This window comes from Perca flavescens, chromosome 12 (assembly GCF_004354835.1).
Source record: "Perca flavescens isolate YP-PL-M2 chromosome 12, PFLA_1.0, whole genome shotgun sequence".
Classification (NCBI taxonomy): domain Eukaryota; kingdom Metazoa; phylum Chordata; class Actinopteri; order Perciformes; family Percidae; genus Perca; species Perca flavescens.
Window position 1 is genome coordinate 17,853,972 of NC_041342.1, and position 16,082 is coordinate 17,870,053.

Consider the following 16,082-nt stretch of genomic DNA (forward strand, 5'->3'; position numbering starts at 1 on the left):
ACTAAGTCTAAGCAAGTTTTGAGTGTGTAGTGTGTTCACACTGGAAAAGTGGTAGAAAGAAGTATATAAAAAAAGTCAGTTTGCATACTAAAACTGATTTCTGATGGACAACATCGTCCCACAATGCAGTGCAAAAAATAAATTGGCAGCAACTTTAATTGGTGTTGTGTTCAGGTGAATTCGTGGCGTATTGCTTAACGTAGCATTTCATTGTTATTTTAACAGTGCATTAGTAAAATGCGCGTAGGCATATGCACAGTGCGCACACACCAAGCTTGTCTCACACACAAACACACACACACACACACACACACACACACACACACACACACACACACACAGAAGCGCAGCAGCACACAAACATGCAAAAGATTACAAATAAAAATAGGTAGAAACGAGCCTGGCTTTTAAAGGGAATGAGAGATGACACGGATTGGATTATTGCATGTTACGATCAAAACACACGTATGAATTAATAAACTAAGTATTAAGTACTAAGTACTACCACTAAGTACTACCATTTTCAACCATGTGCCTGGCGCACGGACCCTTTTTTCCGCTGTCAAACTAGCAAAAGTGGATTTCGACACGCCCTAAATGCACCTGCACTTCACGCCGTGCGCTTAATTAGATCGTTAAAATAGGGCACAAGTAGGCTAGCAGCTCTGTAAAGCTGTTCTTATACACGTTATATAGATGTTTTTGTACGTATAGAGATGGGAAAGATCCCCATGTCAACAGCTTATTAAAAAGGCACAATGAGTAGGATTTTTCTAAAAAACAATGTATAAGAATAATCTCTCTCAATCAATACTTACGACTCACTAAGTGTGTGGTGGGGTCTAATCTGCAGAGACCCTGCCCTCTGCCTGCATTTTCTAATTTTACTGTGTTTGGGACGTTTCTGGGCAACAACTTCTATAAAGATGTAGCAACAATGTTCCAGATCGCAGGCACGCATCCAAGAGGAAGCTAAGAAAATGGCAGACACAGCGGAAAAAACCCTAAATATATAGCTAAGCTTGTTCTAAAACCAGACTGAATCTGGGATTGGCTTTCACATGCTGACGAGCCCCGTAACCCTTGTTGAGCCGGGGAGGAGGGGCCAACTTTGAATGTTGTGTTTTCAAACCGCAACTGACCAATCCTACTCATTATGTTTTTAAGTGCCTAAGTCAGATATATCAGAGCCTTTCGAAACTCATAACTGCGATAACTCCGATACAACATAAACGTAGCCATTTGTCACAACGGTGCCTTCAGCCACATGCTAACTAACATGAGCATGCTACTGTAACATGCTCACAATGATATTTATGCTAATGTTAAACAGGCAAAAATGTGCTTATCAGCACCAAACAAAAAGTACAGCAGAGGCTGATGGGAATGTCAATAGTTTTGCAGATATTTGGCCATAAACAAATTAAAATTTGTGAGGACAAAAAGGATCACACACTGTAATATATTGCAGATACAGTACATTAATCAGCACATACTCTGAGTTATCACACAATCCTTATTTATTTATCAATGATCTTAAATCCATTCTATTATAAATCTTAAAATGCTGTAATCTGCTGTAAAATATGTAAATGCTATTTCAATAAAACATTTGTCCACAATCATTTAAGACAAAGAGTGAAAGCTTCCCTTTGACAAATCCAGCAGTAAACATCTACAATCACACACTCTAGATACAAATGGAAAAAAACAAAAAAACATTCATCAACTGGCACGAAGGCTCAAGGGATACAGACCAACAAAAAGCCCTTTTAAAAGTGCATTTTACAGCAGTCCTTCTGCAATGCTTTTAAATAGAAACTCCTATTCAAGAACAAATAAATAGACAAATGTTTCCAATATATTTGGCAATATATCACTCTTCTTACTTGAATATGTATAAAACGTTTCATTTTTCCTAATCTTCTTCCTTGTGTCATGTTATAATTTACAAAAGGTTTGAAAATAGTCTTTGTTGAATAGCAAAGCAATGTTTCAGTATATTTAAGTCAGTATAATCAAATGGTGTGAATGGAGTGAAGACACAATTGAGAAATAAAAGTCAATTTCAACATTAAAGCCTTTAAATTAAAGTCCATATAAGACAAGTATAAAAGGGATTTTTGGACTTGTGTTATTTGAAGGCTGTACGGAGATTCATATTTTTGTTTGACACACTGCACAACGTATTTAGAACATCACACAGCAACAGTAAACAACTGTATTGAAGAACATCAAAATCATCTAAAGGCTTTATGCATGTAGGGAGAAAATGTCATTACAACTCCTCTCTTCACTAAATCTCATGCAAATCATCACTATTTGACAAAACATGAGTGACGATTCAAATTTAAGTAAAAACTAAATATTCAAAGCACTGAAACTTAGATTTCAAAAGGTGCTCCCTCTTATTACCCTCGAGGGTTAAGTCAGGGAAACCTGCATGTTCTTAGTGTTTGCATGCATAGACATTTTTAACTGCAATCATCAGAAACTCTGATTTAAAGCATGTTTCCGCAGAAATCCTACTTCTTCCTGTTCTGCTTTATCATGATTGAAACACAACAATTCCATTGCTTGTAATTTATGACAGTTGAAAAGGCAATGATTTTGAAGATACAGTACTGACTGTGAAATGAGCATGAACTTTGAAACAGATTACAGTACATGCATTGGACACCAATAGTTTCTCCACCAATAACAGCATGAGCTCAACACGCCAATTTAAAGAGTTAGTAACATTCAATGGTAACTAATGTGCTAATGGTACATTTAAGCATGTAAAACAAATCCAGTTAAGGTAAGAGTTAAATTAGAGTTATATTTTCACTTTAAGTAGTCGTTTTCAACATAAGTCTCCTCATTTCCTCCCATTTTCTCTCCCATTTGTGTAATATTTCCATTGTTGAAAAATATGACAATAGATCCTGTGCAACGATGTATTTTGTCAAAGATTTAGCTAAACCGTTTGTAGAGTGGTAGCCCTCCCTTTAATATCTCTGGGTGTATTAGGCCATTGTGGGTAATGTTACTAATCAATAATCAGGACATGATTCATGGCAATACTGTTTCTTTTTGTTGCTTCAATGTGATCATTTGTCACATTTAATTTCCTAGATCAAAAACAAAAACAGACATTTCTGTCTGGTTCTTTTAAACATTTTCTCACTTCAAATCTCTGGTAAATTTATTAAATCATGATGACTATTGATATCACACCATATACATACCGATCCATATCTCCCACTCCTAGCTGGGAATATACTTTGTTTTTTTGTCTCTGTGCAGAGAACACATTAATCCCATTTTCAAAAGATAGTAGTAGTACTTACTTTGAGATGAGGCAAATAATGGGAACAAACCGTGATTTATCAATCAATTGCACTTCATGCCAAAGAAAATAAATACAGCTTTAGTTCTGCAAGGATGCAGTAACAAAAGCTGACTACATGAGCTACATCTAAAGGTGCTGAGAAACCTGTATGTGCACACATACCAAGTTCTTCACATTCAAATATGCAACAATCCTCCAGTCATCTCGGAGTGAAGTTTGATACCCTTAATGCTACATTTAAACTATGTCAGTCTTTTATAAAAGGTAGTGCATGCTCACATTCAATAGTGTAACATTGTTTTACTTCATTGTTTTCAGCCTCTCATGATCCAAACTTATGATTTGTTACAGGAGGAACACACCGCACGGTGTGTTCCTCCTGTACACACACACACACACACACACACACACACACGCGTAGAAATATGCGTCCGGTATGAATGGCCAGGCACACGATCAGGCACGTCTCTACGCTACGCGACACTAAAGCGTGCCGTGTGTTACAACATCTCATGATCAACCTGCAAGTTGAGAGAGATGTTTTTTAAATTCTGTAACCTTTCATTGAGGTTGGTGAACGTCAGTAGACTCCAAACCAGTCGCCTTGAAATTATGAGCTTAAAGACCCTTAATGTTTCAAAAGTCAGTTTCACACCTGTTTCTCATCATTGCGGTCATGTTCAGAGGAGGTCAGTTCCATCGCAGACCACAGGCTTGTCTAGACTCAGATGATACAACACTTTCTTTGAGATGAACCTAATTAACAGGAAAAACAGATAAATGTTTACTCAATGTTTGCTTCTTCCTGTCTAGTTTTGAAGTCTATGCAAACATTTTAGCAATTGTAGCAAACACACAAAGCCCTCATATGAAACAAAGAATTATTGAATTACAGCACACAGTGACTGACCTGGAGAAAGAGTTGTCAAAGATTAGTGTGTATTCTCCAGCGTTTCTGACTTTCAGTTCCCCCTGGATTGTCTCTTTGTGAGAGTTACAGCGAGTCAGTGGGATCAAGACCTGTGGAGAGCAAAGGATTGAAATCCTGTTTGACATGTACAACCACAGCAGGGAAATATATTTTTGCATATAGTGGGTACAGACACCCTAAAAAGGGTGATAGAATGACAAGAGAATGCGGGGATGGGAATCAATAGCATTTTATCGAATCTGAAGCCAGTTGAGAATCCGCTTATCAAATCTTTTTTAGGTAGTTTGTTTGGTTGGGACTGTACTGTTTTTATTGTACTCAGAATCATACTTAAACCGCAAAAAGTCTACTGGGCTTTCACCACATATTTAGTCACTGCTCTGTGACATTCATGAACCCTGTCCTGACTAATTTTTCCTTTTTCTGTGAGGGAAAATGGCATTTGCTCCTCACTGGGGGGCTGTGCTACAGCTGCAGAAATAAAACCAACAGCAAATATCATTCAGTAAATATTAACTAAATACATCTGAAGAGGAACACGTTGTTGCACTGCTACAGGTCACAGAATCTGATGGGTCACGACAGTAGGCTGAGAGCGGAGCACTCATTATCCTCAAGTTATCAAACATGACACGAGTTCCCACATGATGGATGGTAGATAAATATTTAAGCAAGGGACTTAAATCCTCCCGCAAATAGTGCATTTTGCAGTTGTTTGGTTGACTTTTAGGGCTACACGATATAAGGAAAATATGCGATAACGTTGAATACTGCAATAACCATATCACTTGCAATAAATGAACAGATATTAATGTGTACCCAGCTCTGCATTTATGCTGCTTTCAGTATTCTGTTAAAATACAACAAATTGCTTGTTGAATTTAAAAGACAACATTCTTTTATTGAACAAATTGAACATTGAATTGAAAATAAAAGGCATGACTAAAAAAAAAGAATAACAGTTACATTTTAGTGCAGTTTTCTACTGATATTTTCGCTCAACACACACAAATCTCTGAGTGTCTTCGCGATATGTCGCAGCCTTTCGCAATGTGTATATTGTGCCAGTTGATATCGCAATGATGGAAAAAAAAAAAAACAACAATGATATATTGTGCTGCCCAATTGACTTTGGTGAAGTGTATCCACACATTATACTGGTGTCTCACCTTGGCCTGCTCTAGTGGAGTCTCTGTACTCTCCCTGTAGACCACACTGAAGTAAATGCTCTTGGGTTCAGAAGTGAACGTCCAGAAGACAGTAGGACCAGGAGCACTCATGGTGATGGGGATGGTGCTGTAACAGCTGGACTTGATGAAGAGCTCTCGGGAGCTGTCCCCAAACCCTGACATGTCATTCACTGTGAAGTGGACGGAGAGTCTACAGCAGAGGGAATAAAAACAGAATACAAGAAAGTTCACAATATTGTCATATAGTTTTTGTATATTTGTGTATTATGTGAAAAAAAAAAAAAAAAAGGATCAAAATCAATGCAGCAGACACACAATCTTTTTTTATATAACATGCATTATTTTTCTTCCTTGTCAAAACCTGGTGCCTACATTACCTACAATGCATCTTGACCACTGACAGTTTGGTTGGAGATTCAGGTGCGTTATGCTAGTAGTGGCTTATGTAGCTTTGTGTCTTAGCCTCAAGCAGAAATAAGTAGCGGACCTCTCCAGTCGCCTCTCCGTCAGCTCTGAAAAATTTATGCTGCATTGTCTATTTTACAAAAATTAGTTTAGCTTTTTGTGGTTGACACTGGATGGTGGTGACATGTGCAATCTGATTGATTGATTGATTGATTGACTGATTAAATGATTGATTGATGATTGACTACAGAGGTCTGGTTACCTCACTTATTTTGAACTCCGCACCCAAAGATTTTTGACATTTTCAAACTTGTAGTCTTCAGCCCCAACCCACGCTATTAATTCATCAAATTTTACACAACTCCCTCTGGAGCCACAAAAGGCGTAATCAACTTTGTTCACATATGCAATAGTACTCCCAAAGTCCTGTAAACAGACTTACAGACTAAAAAGTCACAATATATTTTAGTTTTGGGGATAGGATTTAACGCTTTGCTCAACGGCACTTTAAAGAGTCAGGCAACAAAAGAAACCTCAAACTTTCTCCACACTCACTACGTAAACAAACCTGCTTCAAATTACAATAAAAGTGAACCAAAAGTCCCACAACACATACCAAGTAACATTTAGGAAAGTGGTCCATGCCACACATGAATTAGCTTCATGTTTCACTTCCCATTTTAATTTGATTTTACTAGAAAAAAAAAACATCATGAAGCATCCACGTGTAAACACAACTTTTCCACTTTAACTGCATGTGAAACTCACGTGAGGTCTCCAGACTTTAGCAGACAGATCTCTGCATCCTGTACTGCAGCACTGAGGTCCTCCGTATCTTCTGATGTTAGGTCTCCTGCACTGGCACTGCTGTTTCTAGAAAGAGTGACAGATATTTTATATTTATACATAATTTTTATCAATATGTGGGAAATTATTTTCACTTACAATAAGTGCCAAAATATCTAATTACATCCACTCTTATTCAAAGTTGTACAAATAACAAAAAGTTAATCAAGAAAACATTACAGTATCAAGGCAAACAAAATTAGTCTTTGATGTGGATCACACAGTACACATACAATAAAAACACATACACATGGCCTTGAAAAAAATAAAGTATACACATAGTACGGCTGTAGAGGAAATGCCAAAGTGCAAATACGTGCATGATTAATTTTTTAGGTTACGTATGTAGAAAACTGCTAAAGCTGAAAAGAGAATGTAACTGAATTATGACTTCAATTTCCAGTTAATGTTCATTAATTTTTTAAGATCATGGTCTTGAATTTCTATTCACTGCTGTTAATATTTCCAGTTTTCTGAATGTTATGGCGTGCATACATGTTGTAAATAGAAAATAGGTTTCTGTGGTTGGTATTAAAATCTCATTCCTGGTTTACTGGCTCAAATTAACATGTGAAATGAACATTTTAGATTTAGTACTTAATGTATTGATTTTGGTAAAGCCTATGATACCATGTGTGGTTGTCCGACGAGAGTCATCTGACAGTCAACTTAGAGTTAACATTAAAAGGGCCATTGTTTTGAGAACAGGCGAAAAAGACATTGTTCTGACATTTAAGACACTCTGAAAGTAAGGAGAGAACACCAGTTCCAGGTCTTCCCTCCATGCTGCATGAAGTTACCAGATTGGATTCATCACATCATCGACTGTAATCTTTTGTTAGAAAAATGTCTTCGACACTCTCTGTGCCACAGTCTCAATTCCCCGTGAGTGAACACGTGAGATACTTACAGTTGTGCTGCCCCCTGCTGCCCGTGTCCAGGAGAGCAGGCAGTGGCAAAAGAGAGGGAGTCACTGTCATAGACCCCACTCACTTCCTCCTCTGAAATGATGTCAAAAACACCATCATCCAACTTGTCACCTTCAACTGCTCCTAGAAAATAAACATCAGCTCCATGTTCATTATTGCATTTTATACTCTGTTCTTACTGTACGGTGTATGCTGTTGCTAATAGCCCCCCAATCTAAAGCAAGTGTGCATTTACCTCAGCATTTGACACAGTACTTCAGTGTGTGTGTGTGTGTGTGTGTGTGTGTGTGTGTGTGTGTGTGTGTGTGTTTTGTTACCTAAAACACTCGTCATTGCTCTTCCAGCATGCAGCAAACGACTGAAAGGTGTCCCTGGTGTGCTGTTAGTCACTTCCTCCTGTGGGTGACGCTCAACTACTGCACTGTGCTGGTTGTAACAGTCCCTGCAGCAGCGCTCTCTGGGGCCACCCTGCTGGGTGCTCACTGTGTTACTGCAGCAGTAGTAGCAGAAGGGACGCCCACACAGTCTGGGAACAGACATATCATAAGTGAGATTGAGTAAAAATTGCTTATCATTTTGAAATGTAGAATATTTTACTGTAGAGAGGAATGTATAGGTAAGTAGGCAAAGCTTTGAGAGCATGTTTCAAATCAATTCCTACAAAGATTTTTGTAAAGAGACATGAAATAAAACAATATGTAAAACACAGACTGCTACAATTACTTTTTTAACCATTTCTGAGATTTTGCATAAAGTTGCTCCAAAGTTTAGACATCACAACAGAAAAAGCACAATTCACCTTAAGTTTTCAGCTTTGATCTTTGAATTGTCAACGTATCTAAGGGGGCTTTCACACCTGTCTCATTTAGTTTGGTTGAATCGCACCGAAGTGAAGTAGAGTTTTCCCCCTTGGTGAGATTCGTTTGGGCAGGTGTGAATGCAGCAATCACACTCGGATGCAGACCAAAAGCGGACCAAACAAGCGTAGCGAGACCTCCTTGAAGAGGTGGTCTTGGTACGCTTTGAATCAAACTCTGGAATGCAGATGCAATTCCAGTACCTTCTTTACTCAAATACATTGACACTACATGGAGTGAGACTGACTTTTATAAATGCACCACATTTTCTGGATATGGAGCCAGAAACTGACATTTGTACTGTTATTGTGGTTTGATAACTACCACTGAATTGGCTATCTGTCTTCACTATTTGGTTACAGCTGGTAAGTCTAAATGTGAAGTGAAATATGGAAATGAAATGTTATTGTTCCTGTGACATTTCACTATTTTGACCGAAACAATCACAAAGAGAATTTTCATTTCGGTGGCAGATGATGAATTTATTTACTTTTGAGTGAAATGTTTTAAGCAAGTTTTGTGTATAAATGTTACATACTGTACATGTGTTGTGAATAAATTGATGTGGTAATTGCTCCTAATGTTTTTTAGAACTACATTACTTTAGCAATTGAGAAAAACTGTCATTACACTACTAGTTTAAAAGTAGTACCATTGACATTAGCTTTATTGGTTGACCTAGTGATATATAATAGATATAGTATATTTGTTTAATATACAGTAGGGGTGGTACGGTTCACAAAACCCACGGTTCGGTTTGTATCACGGTTTTAGGGTCACGGTTTTCGGTTCTGTACGGTTCTTGTTATTTTTTCTTTTAATCTTTAACACTCCAGAAATATACTTTAGCATACGGTATATAGCTTAATTATCCACAATGTAGGATACAGTATTAAATAATTATATAGTTATATCATGTAGCCTAATCATGCACAAACTGAATTTGACTTGACTTTAAGCACATTATTAAGACCATCTCTGAGGAAAGCTAGATACAGCAAGAGGGAAGACATTGTCGTGATTTCAACAAGCTTTAAATTTATTTGGCAAAAAAAAGGAGAATGTGTATTGCCATCTACAGGAACTTATGTGCCTTTTTTTTGCACATGAAGATTGAAATATTACAGAATATCAATTGAAATAACTTGCATTTATCAAACTGCCAACTTCAGTGTAGCTCTTACAAAAATGTATCCTTTAAAAGAAAAAGAGAGGAACTCTTAAAGCTCCGTCTTTTGAATAAGTCAGAATACGTTAAACATAAAAACAGTTTACATTGTTAGTTCATTTCCTATCCTGGGCTGGGACACACATACGGTTTGATAAAGTAGTTATTGGACTTATCATTGCACTTACAATAACGACCGTAGCTGTCAGGCCCTCCTGTATAGGCTACGTCTCCTCTCCGTTTTTTCCTGCATCCACCGTGTGTGCGCGTGTGCGTGTGTGTGAGTCGCGGGGAGAACTGAGCAGCCCCACCCGCTGCAGAGACCCGACAGGATCTAAACTGCAGCCGCTTCAGCGAGTGAAAAAACGTTACAGCGTACATTGATGTTAAAATGTATACAGGTTGGCATGACAGCCTGAAATGTTTTGCACGGTCTTTCGCTGTACGTTTTGTTGCTAACTTGTTAACATCTCTTCTTTCGCACAAAAGAGAAAAACACTGACACATACGGGGCACCTGACGGGCACAAGGCCACATTGCGCATGCATCGAACCGTGCAGCACACACACGTTCCGAACCGAGACAAGCGGACCGAACGGTTCGGATGTTTTTTCATGAACCGTACCACCCCTAATATACAGAGGACCATCTGACCTGCAGTTGTACTTGCGGAGCCACCAGCTGAACTGACTGTGACAGCCCAGACAGTAGTTGACGTCCCTCTCAGTCTCCTCATCCCGCAGTTTCTGCTCAAACTCCAGGGCATCTGTCTTCTGCCACAGTGCATCTTTCTCCCTGCAGAGAGCTCCATCAATCACATTTGTATATGCACTAGGGTGCACTGCAAGCATGTTAAGCAATGGTGGATCAGAGTAAATCTGTATGTTTATACCTGATGAGTTCTACAAGCCTTTCTTCCAAATTGATTTTGGTGCGGTAAAGATCATCGAGTTCAGCGGCTGTCCTAAGATCAAAGCTTTGTTTGTCCTGTGTGACTCTCCGTAGATTTTCACTCATCTCCTGACAGGTCTGCTGAGCCACTGCTAGAGCATCCTTAGACCTGCATACACACATACACCCATACATACATAGACAGGCTGATTCAGGATATGTCCCAAACAAACCAAACCATTGTTCAGAACAAGTAGATCAAATTCCTAGATAAGGCGTGCTAAATGAAAAATAAACATTCTGATCTAAACACACAGGATTAAAAACATTTTTCACAGAGCTCTAATTCAGTCCAGAATGTGTGATTATGAATACAGTATCTCACCTTGATAGATTCCCTTTCAGATGGATCATCTCATCTTCTTTCTGCTGGATGAGATTTTCAGAATCGGCCATCTGGATGTTTTTCTCCTCAATCTGTTGGCAATATCTCTGATTCTCAGCCTGCAATCAGTAAAGCAAAAGCAATACATTATTTTATTATTATGCTTGTGACCATAGTGTTATGATTACTTCATATGCAGAAATATAAAACTGGATTTTCTTTTTTTTTTTTATTTAACAATCCTAGACTCACAAATACACAGAGCTGCACATATATGCCTTTTGTTATCATATTGCAGTGTTGAAAAGTTAGTTTAACAGCTTCATTTCCTTGCCTAAAACTACCTCCACTGCCATAATATAAAACATCGCTGGGCTGCTTTAGTGATTAGACAGGGGCCAGATTAACATGCTAATGATAAAGAACCAAACTTTTAAGCAGATCTAGAATGAGTATATCCTCTCACCTCTAGCTTTTTGTATTTGTTCTCCAGGTCAACCACTTTCTCCTGCTCCGTCGTCAGCTGTAATTTCACTTCCTGTAACTCTTGATTCACAGTCTGGATGATAATGCATACCACAAATTCATCAATTGATGACTCAGCAAATATGGTAAAAATGTAGGTATTACAGTAGCTCCGCTGATGTTACCCAACATAAAACAATCAAGCAGTATGTTTACGTGCACATTAGTAAACCAGGGTACTCTTGAGAAATCATTTTACGCAGAGAGGACAGGCTAGCTACACTGTAGTAAGCAGGGAATTGTAAATCCGTGTGTACATGCACAACACAAAAGCTTTTCCTCACAGCAGAAATGAGCTTGAATTTTGTTGTTCAGCATTGTTAATGTTAATACATTAAAGCATGCTACATTTCTTTAGCTAAGCTGTTTGGGGCTGACCTGGAGCTGGCTGTCGTAGCTCAGGGCTTGGCTGCTAAACTGGAAGCGGAGTGCCTGGATCTCCTCCTGGCACGTCTCCTGCACAGCTTCAGCTTCCTGCAGCTTACCCTGCAGCTCCTGCTTGGTGGCCAACAAACCCTCGTCATTATGGAGCTGACCGAGGAGCCGTTGATTCTCCCGACTCAGTTGCTCCATGCAAGTATTCAGCCTCTCTGCCTCCTGAGCTGCCTCCTCGTCCAGCTCTTGCAGCCTCGTTGACAAGCCCTCCCAGCGCAGACGAGCCTCTTCATTCTCAGCAGTTAGCATACACACATGCACACCAAGTTCAGCCGTTTCGGTGTTGGCTCTATGGAGAGCCTCCCTGGATTCGCTGTTGTCCAGACACAAGGCTTCATAACCCAGCTTCAGTTTATTGAGCTCCTCTCTGGAGGCAGTCACCTCTGCAGCCAGACCTGCCCGAGCCTGAGCCTCTCCGTCACGCTCCCGCATAAGAGCCTCCTCTCGCTCCCGGGATCGAAGAATCTCATCCACATGCCGGCGATTTAGCTCTTCTACCTGGGCTTTCAGTTGTTCTGCTAAGACACGGAGGTCCTCTCTAGAGGACTCGGTCACCTCCTGCAGTGCCTGAACCTTCATCCTCTCCTCAGTTCCTGCTAGAAGCTGAGCCCTGAGCTCCACCACCTCTTCCTGGAGCCGCTGCACCTCCCTTAGATTGAGCTCCAGTTGAGCCTCAGCGATAACTAGTCTGAACGGGGCCTCTTTGGTTTCCATTGAGGATGTCTGATGCTCATCATGAAGCTTCTGCACTTTTTCATTGCTCTCTGCAGCTCCTTTTTCATTGTGCAGCTCCTCTGTCCTGCTCTCCAGGTCCTCTGCTCTAACTTGCAGACGCCCACATTCAACAGTCTGTTCTTTCAGTTTAGCCTCAGTTTCTTGGAGTTTTTCAAGTAACTCTGCTTGGCTTCTTTGGGACACAATGAGGTTCTGGTCCAACTTTGCAGCTTTGGCAGTGAATAAGTCCAGTTCTTGTTGAGTTGTGGCTAACTGTTTATTTAACGAGGACTGGACCTCAAAAAGCTCTCTGTTCTCATGCTCGAGCTTCTTTAATTGAGCATTAGATACTTCCTTCTGGATAAGCGTCTTCTGGGCCGTCTCCTCCAAATGCAGGTTTTCATCTAGGAGCTTCTTCTCTCGATCTTCCGCACACATCTTTGCAGCCTCAACTCGGCCCTTTAAGTGTTTTTCAGAAGCCCTAAGAGAAGCTAGCTGCTCTAACAAGGCTTCCCTGCTCTCAGTCAGCTCTGTAATGCTCCCTTCACTCTTCGTAACTGATTGGAGTAGCTTAGCGTTTATTTCCATGAGATTGCTGCATTTGGTTTTGTAGTCCTCAATTTTCTCAGAGAAAACAACTTCATTATCAGCAAGTCTCGAGCTCAGATTTTCTTTCTCAACATTTAGCTTCTCCAACTGCTCCTCTAAATTTTTGATTCTCTCTGAACTAACGGCAAGCTCTTTCTCTCTGTTTTTTAGGGCTCTTCTTTGATCCAAGAGCTGGGTCTCCAGTTCCTCATTCTGGCTACTACTCATGCTCCATCTCTGCTCTACCTCTTCCCTCTCCTCATGAAGTCTTTTCCTCAGGTCCTCCGCCTGCCGTTCTCTGCACTCCAGTGATGATTGTAAATCCTGAAGCTGGGCTCTCAAGTTCCCCGTCTCCTTCTCTTTCAAACTCAGCACCCCCTGAATTCGCCTGACTGCACTTTGGAGCTCCTCCAACCGTTTGAGTGCCTCCTCACGTTCGTCATGAGCTCGGGCTGTTACTTCAGCCAGCTTTTCCTCACTGTTCCTCAACTCTTCTTCCCTGAGTTTTAGTTCCTGGGACAAACGCTCAGAGTGCCTGGTCCTGTCCTCAGCCTCTCTTTTCACCTCCAACCTTTCCTCCTCAGTGGTCTTTTGTTTATCCAGGAGCTCCTGGATTTTCCAGGCCGAGTTGCAATAGCTAGCGGTTTGTTGTCCCTTTTCTTTGAGAGCCTCATCCAACTTAGAAAGAAGCTCCATATTTTTGTTCTCAGCAGCTGTGAGTCTGTCGTGAAGTTCACTGTTTATTGCTTCCCTACAGGTTTGAAGGTGATTTGCTCTCTCCTGATTTTCTGTTTCTTGGTTACTTTGGGCTGCAGTAGATACAGAGTGGCTAGAGGACTTCTGAACTGCTAACAGCTGGCCTTGAAGGTCTTTAACCACACCTTTGAGCGCAGTAGCTTCTTTCCCGAACTCCTGAACCTGGATCAGAAGCTCTTGCTGTCTGAGCTCCGACTGGTCGAGCTCAATGCGGAGGTTCTCTGCGATGCTGCAAGGAGACGGTTCCCCCAGTTCCCCTAGTTCACCCAGGAGACTTTGACTCAAGTCTGGGATTGGAAGAAACTCCTGCGCCTGGTTAGTGAATGGGACAACAGAGATTTAAAATTCAAACAGTCACATTTACTAAAATATTTGTGCAGGATTGTCTATCTAGATTATGTATAGAAGTATTTGAGTGCGAGTACCTGTGAGTGTGAGTAGCTGCTAATGAGGCTGTTGATGCTGGAGCAGCGACTGGGAGGCCTCCACAGAGATGCTGGTGAGGCAGTGCCTAATGTTCTCCTTTGACATAGTAAGATACCAAATATTAAAGGTCATTAACACCTGTTTAATAGTAAGACAAACATGACATCAAACTTGACACAAAAGAGGAACTTAAGTTGACGGACACAACTATTTAGGTGGCTCTATAGTAACTTATAATAAGTATCTTTATTTTATGGGTCCCCTATTATTTAACAAGGTTAGAGCACCCTTGGCCCAGGGCAACAGAGTCAGTGGACATATCTTGTGTTGTTGTAGATGTTGCTGCACTGCATTATATTGTAAGATTTAACCAATAATCACAATAATGTGATGCACAACAACACAAGTTAGGCTTTTAAAAAAAAATTGTGTCCGCTGCCTGTAGAGTAACTGCAAATGGATGACAAGTTTTGGCAAAGGTGCTGACGTGAGGAACAGCGATCAACGCTCACACATTGTCGGCACACACCGACTCTCACACACATTTACACACTTATTAAAAAAAAAAAAAAAAGAGCTGTGAACGTGCGGAGTGATCAGATAGTAAATAAGTTTTACTTCAAGTTGTGAAATACCCAATGTCACTTCACCACAATTCTAAATTACTCAACTGGGTGTTTTTTAAGATTACTTAAGGTCTGTCTGTCTGTCTCTGATCAATATCAAAATTATTTCCAACCAAGATGCCAAAAAATGAGAAGATTTTATTGTTTATTTATGACATGCAGAATCAAGTTTGTGTTTTTCTATAACAAAAGGAAACTGGTGATTAAGAAGTTAAAGTAGTAAAAATATAAAGATTAATTGTAGGAATTGGTTACCTTGCAAATTTTGGCCAATCTGCATCAAGGTCGTAACCTCTGGCTGCCACATCAAATTGGATCTGGTTGAGCTCATAAAGATGGTTGATTATGTCAGCAGTGAGGTGAGACTTGAGGAAGGGACTCCGAGCATAATACCAGTCACTGAATAGGAAGAATATAAAAATAAAAAATGAACATAAAACACAATTCTGAAAACAAGGACAAACAAACATGGATATATAACATATATAATAATACTGTCAAAATAGTTCAGTCAGACAACTCACATTTGAAATGTTTATTATAACAGCAGAATATAGTGTTTGGCAGCCAGACTCCGACCTCATCACTCCCTGCAGATAAGTTTACATGAGATATTGGAGAGTAGGGCTGGGTATCGTTAAAAAATGTTCGATACCGGTACCGATACCAATACCCTGACTTCGATACCGGTTCCTGAAAGTTTTTCCTGCATACCTCTATGACATGTAATGTTAGGCAGCCAATCACAAACATTATTAGATCTTGGTAGAAGCATGCTGCATGTTTATTGGGTCATTGAGATTTACTCTTTAGATATTGAATGACAAAGCATTTTCCGATACTCAATTCAGTCTGAGCCTAAAAAGTATTGAATTCGGTACTGTGGGGCTGAAAGAGCAGGCAGTAATAGGTGCAGGGCAGCAGCGGCATTGACAAGGCAGAGATAGGGACATTTTGCATTTTAAATAGTCCGCCATATTAAGAGGGTGTTTGATAAATGATACGGAGAGTGAGTCATGTCACGTGTATATGCAAGCAGTGCAGCTCGAGTTGACGGCCTGAACCAGCTCACCGGC

The 16,082-nt window shown here is 40.1% G+C and overlaps 1 protein-coding gene across 8 annotated transcripts in view; it reads right to left on the bottom strand.

The window, feature by feature from the left end:
• Window positions 1-16,082, bottom strand: part of LOC114564985 (FYVE and coiled-coil domain-containing protein 1) — a 48,930-nt gene that overhangs the window by 24,697 nt on the left and 8,151 nt on the right. For 4 of the 8 annotated variants that reach the window (XR_003693871.1, XR_003693870.1, XM_028592735.1 and 1 more), the window contains exons 6-18: window positions 15,262-15,405; window positions 14,380-14,476; window positions 11,840-14,266; window positions 11,403-11,495; window positions 10,937-11,055; window positions 10,553-10,720; window positions 10,315-10,455; window positions 7,953-8,161; window positions 7,617-7,758; window positions 6,629-6,733; window positions 5,435-5,645; window positions 4,245-4,354; window positions 3,990-4,090 (exon numbers count right to left, since the gene is read on the bottom strand). Coding sequence is in view for 6 of the 8 variants with exons in the window: in XM_028592735.1 (XP_028448536.1) it covers window positions 4,015-4,090; window positions 4,245-4,354; window positions 5,435-5,645; window positions 6,629-6,733; window positions 7,617-7,758; window positions 7,953-8,161; window positions 10,315-10,455; window positions 10,553-10,720; window positions 10,937-11,055; window positions 11,403-11,495; window positions 11,840-14,266; window positions 14,380-14,476; window positions 15,262-15,405 (4,042 nt within the window). In the remaining 2 variants the exon portion in view is untranslated. Of the gene's footprint in view, window positions 1-2,761; window positions 4,091-4,244; window positions 4,355-5,434; window positions 5,646-6,628; window positions 6,734-7,616; window positions 7,759-7,952; window positions 8,162-10,314; window positions 10,456-10,552; window positions 10,721-10,936; window positions 11,056-11,402; window positions 11,496-11,839; window positions 14,267-14,379; window positions 14,477-15,261; window positions 15,406-16,082 lie in introns of those variants that run through there. The other 4 variants (XM_028592733.1, XM_028592736.1, XM_028592737.1 and 1 more) reach the window with 2 other exon arrangements.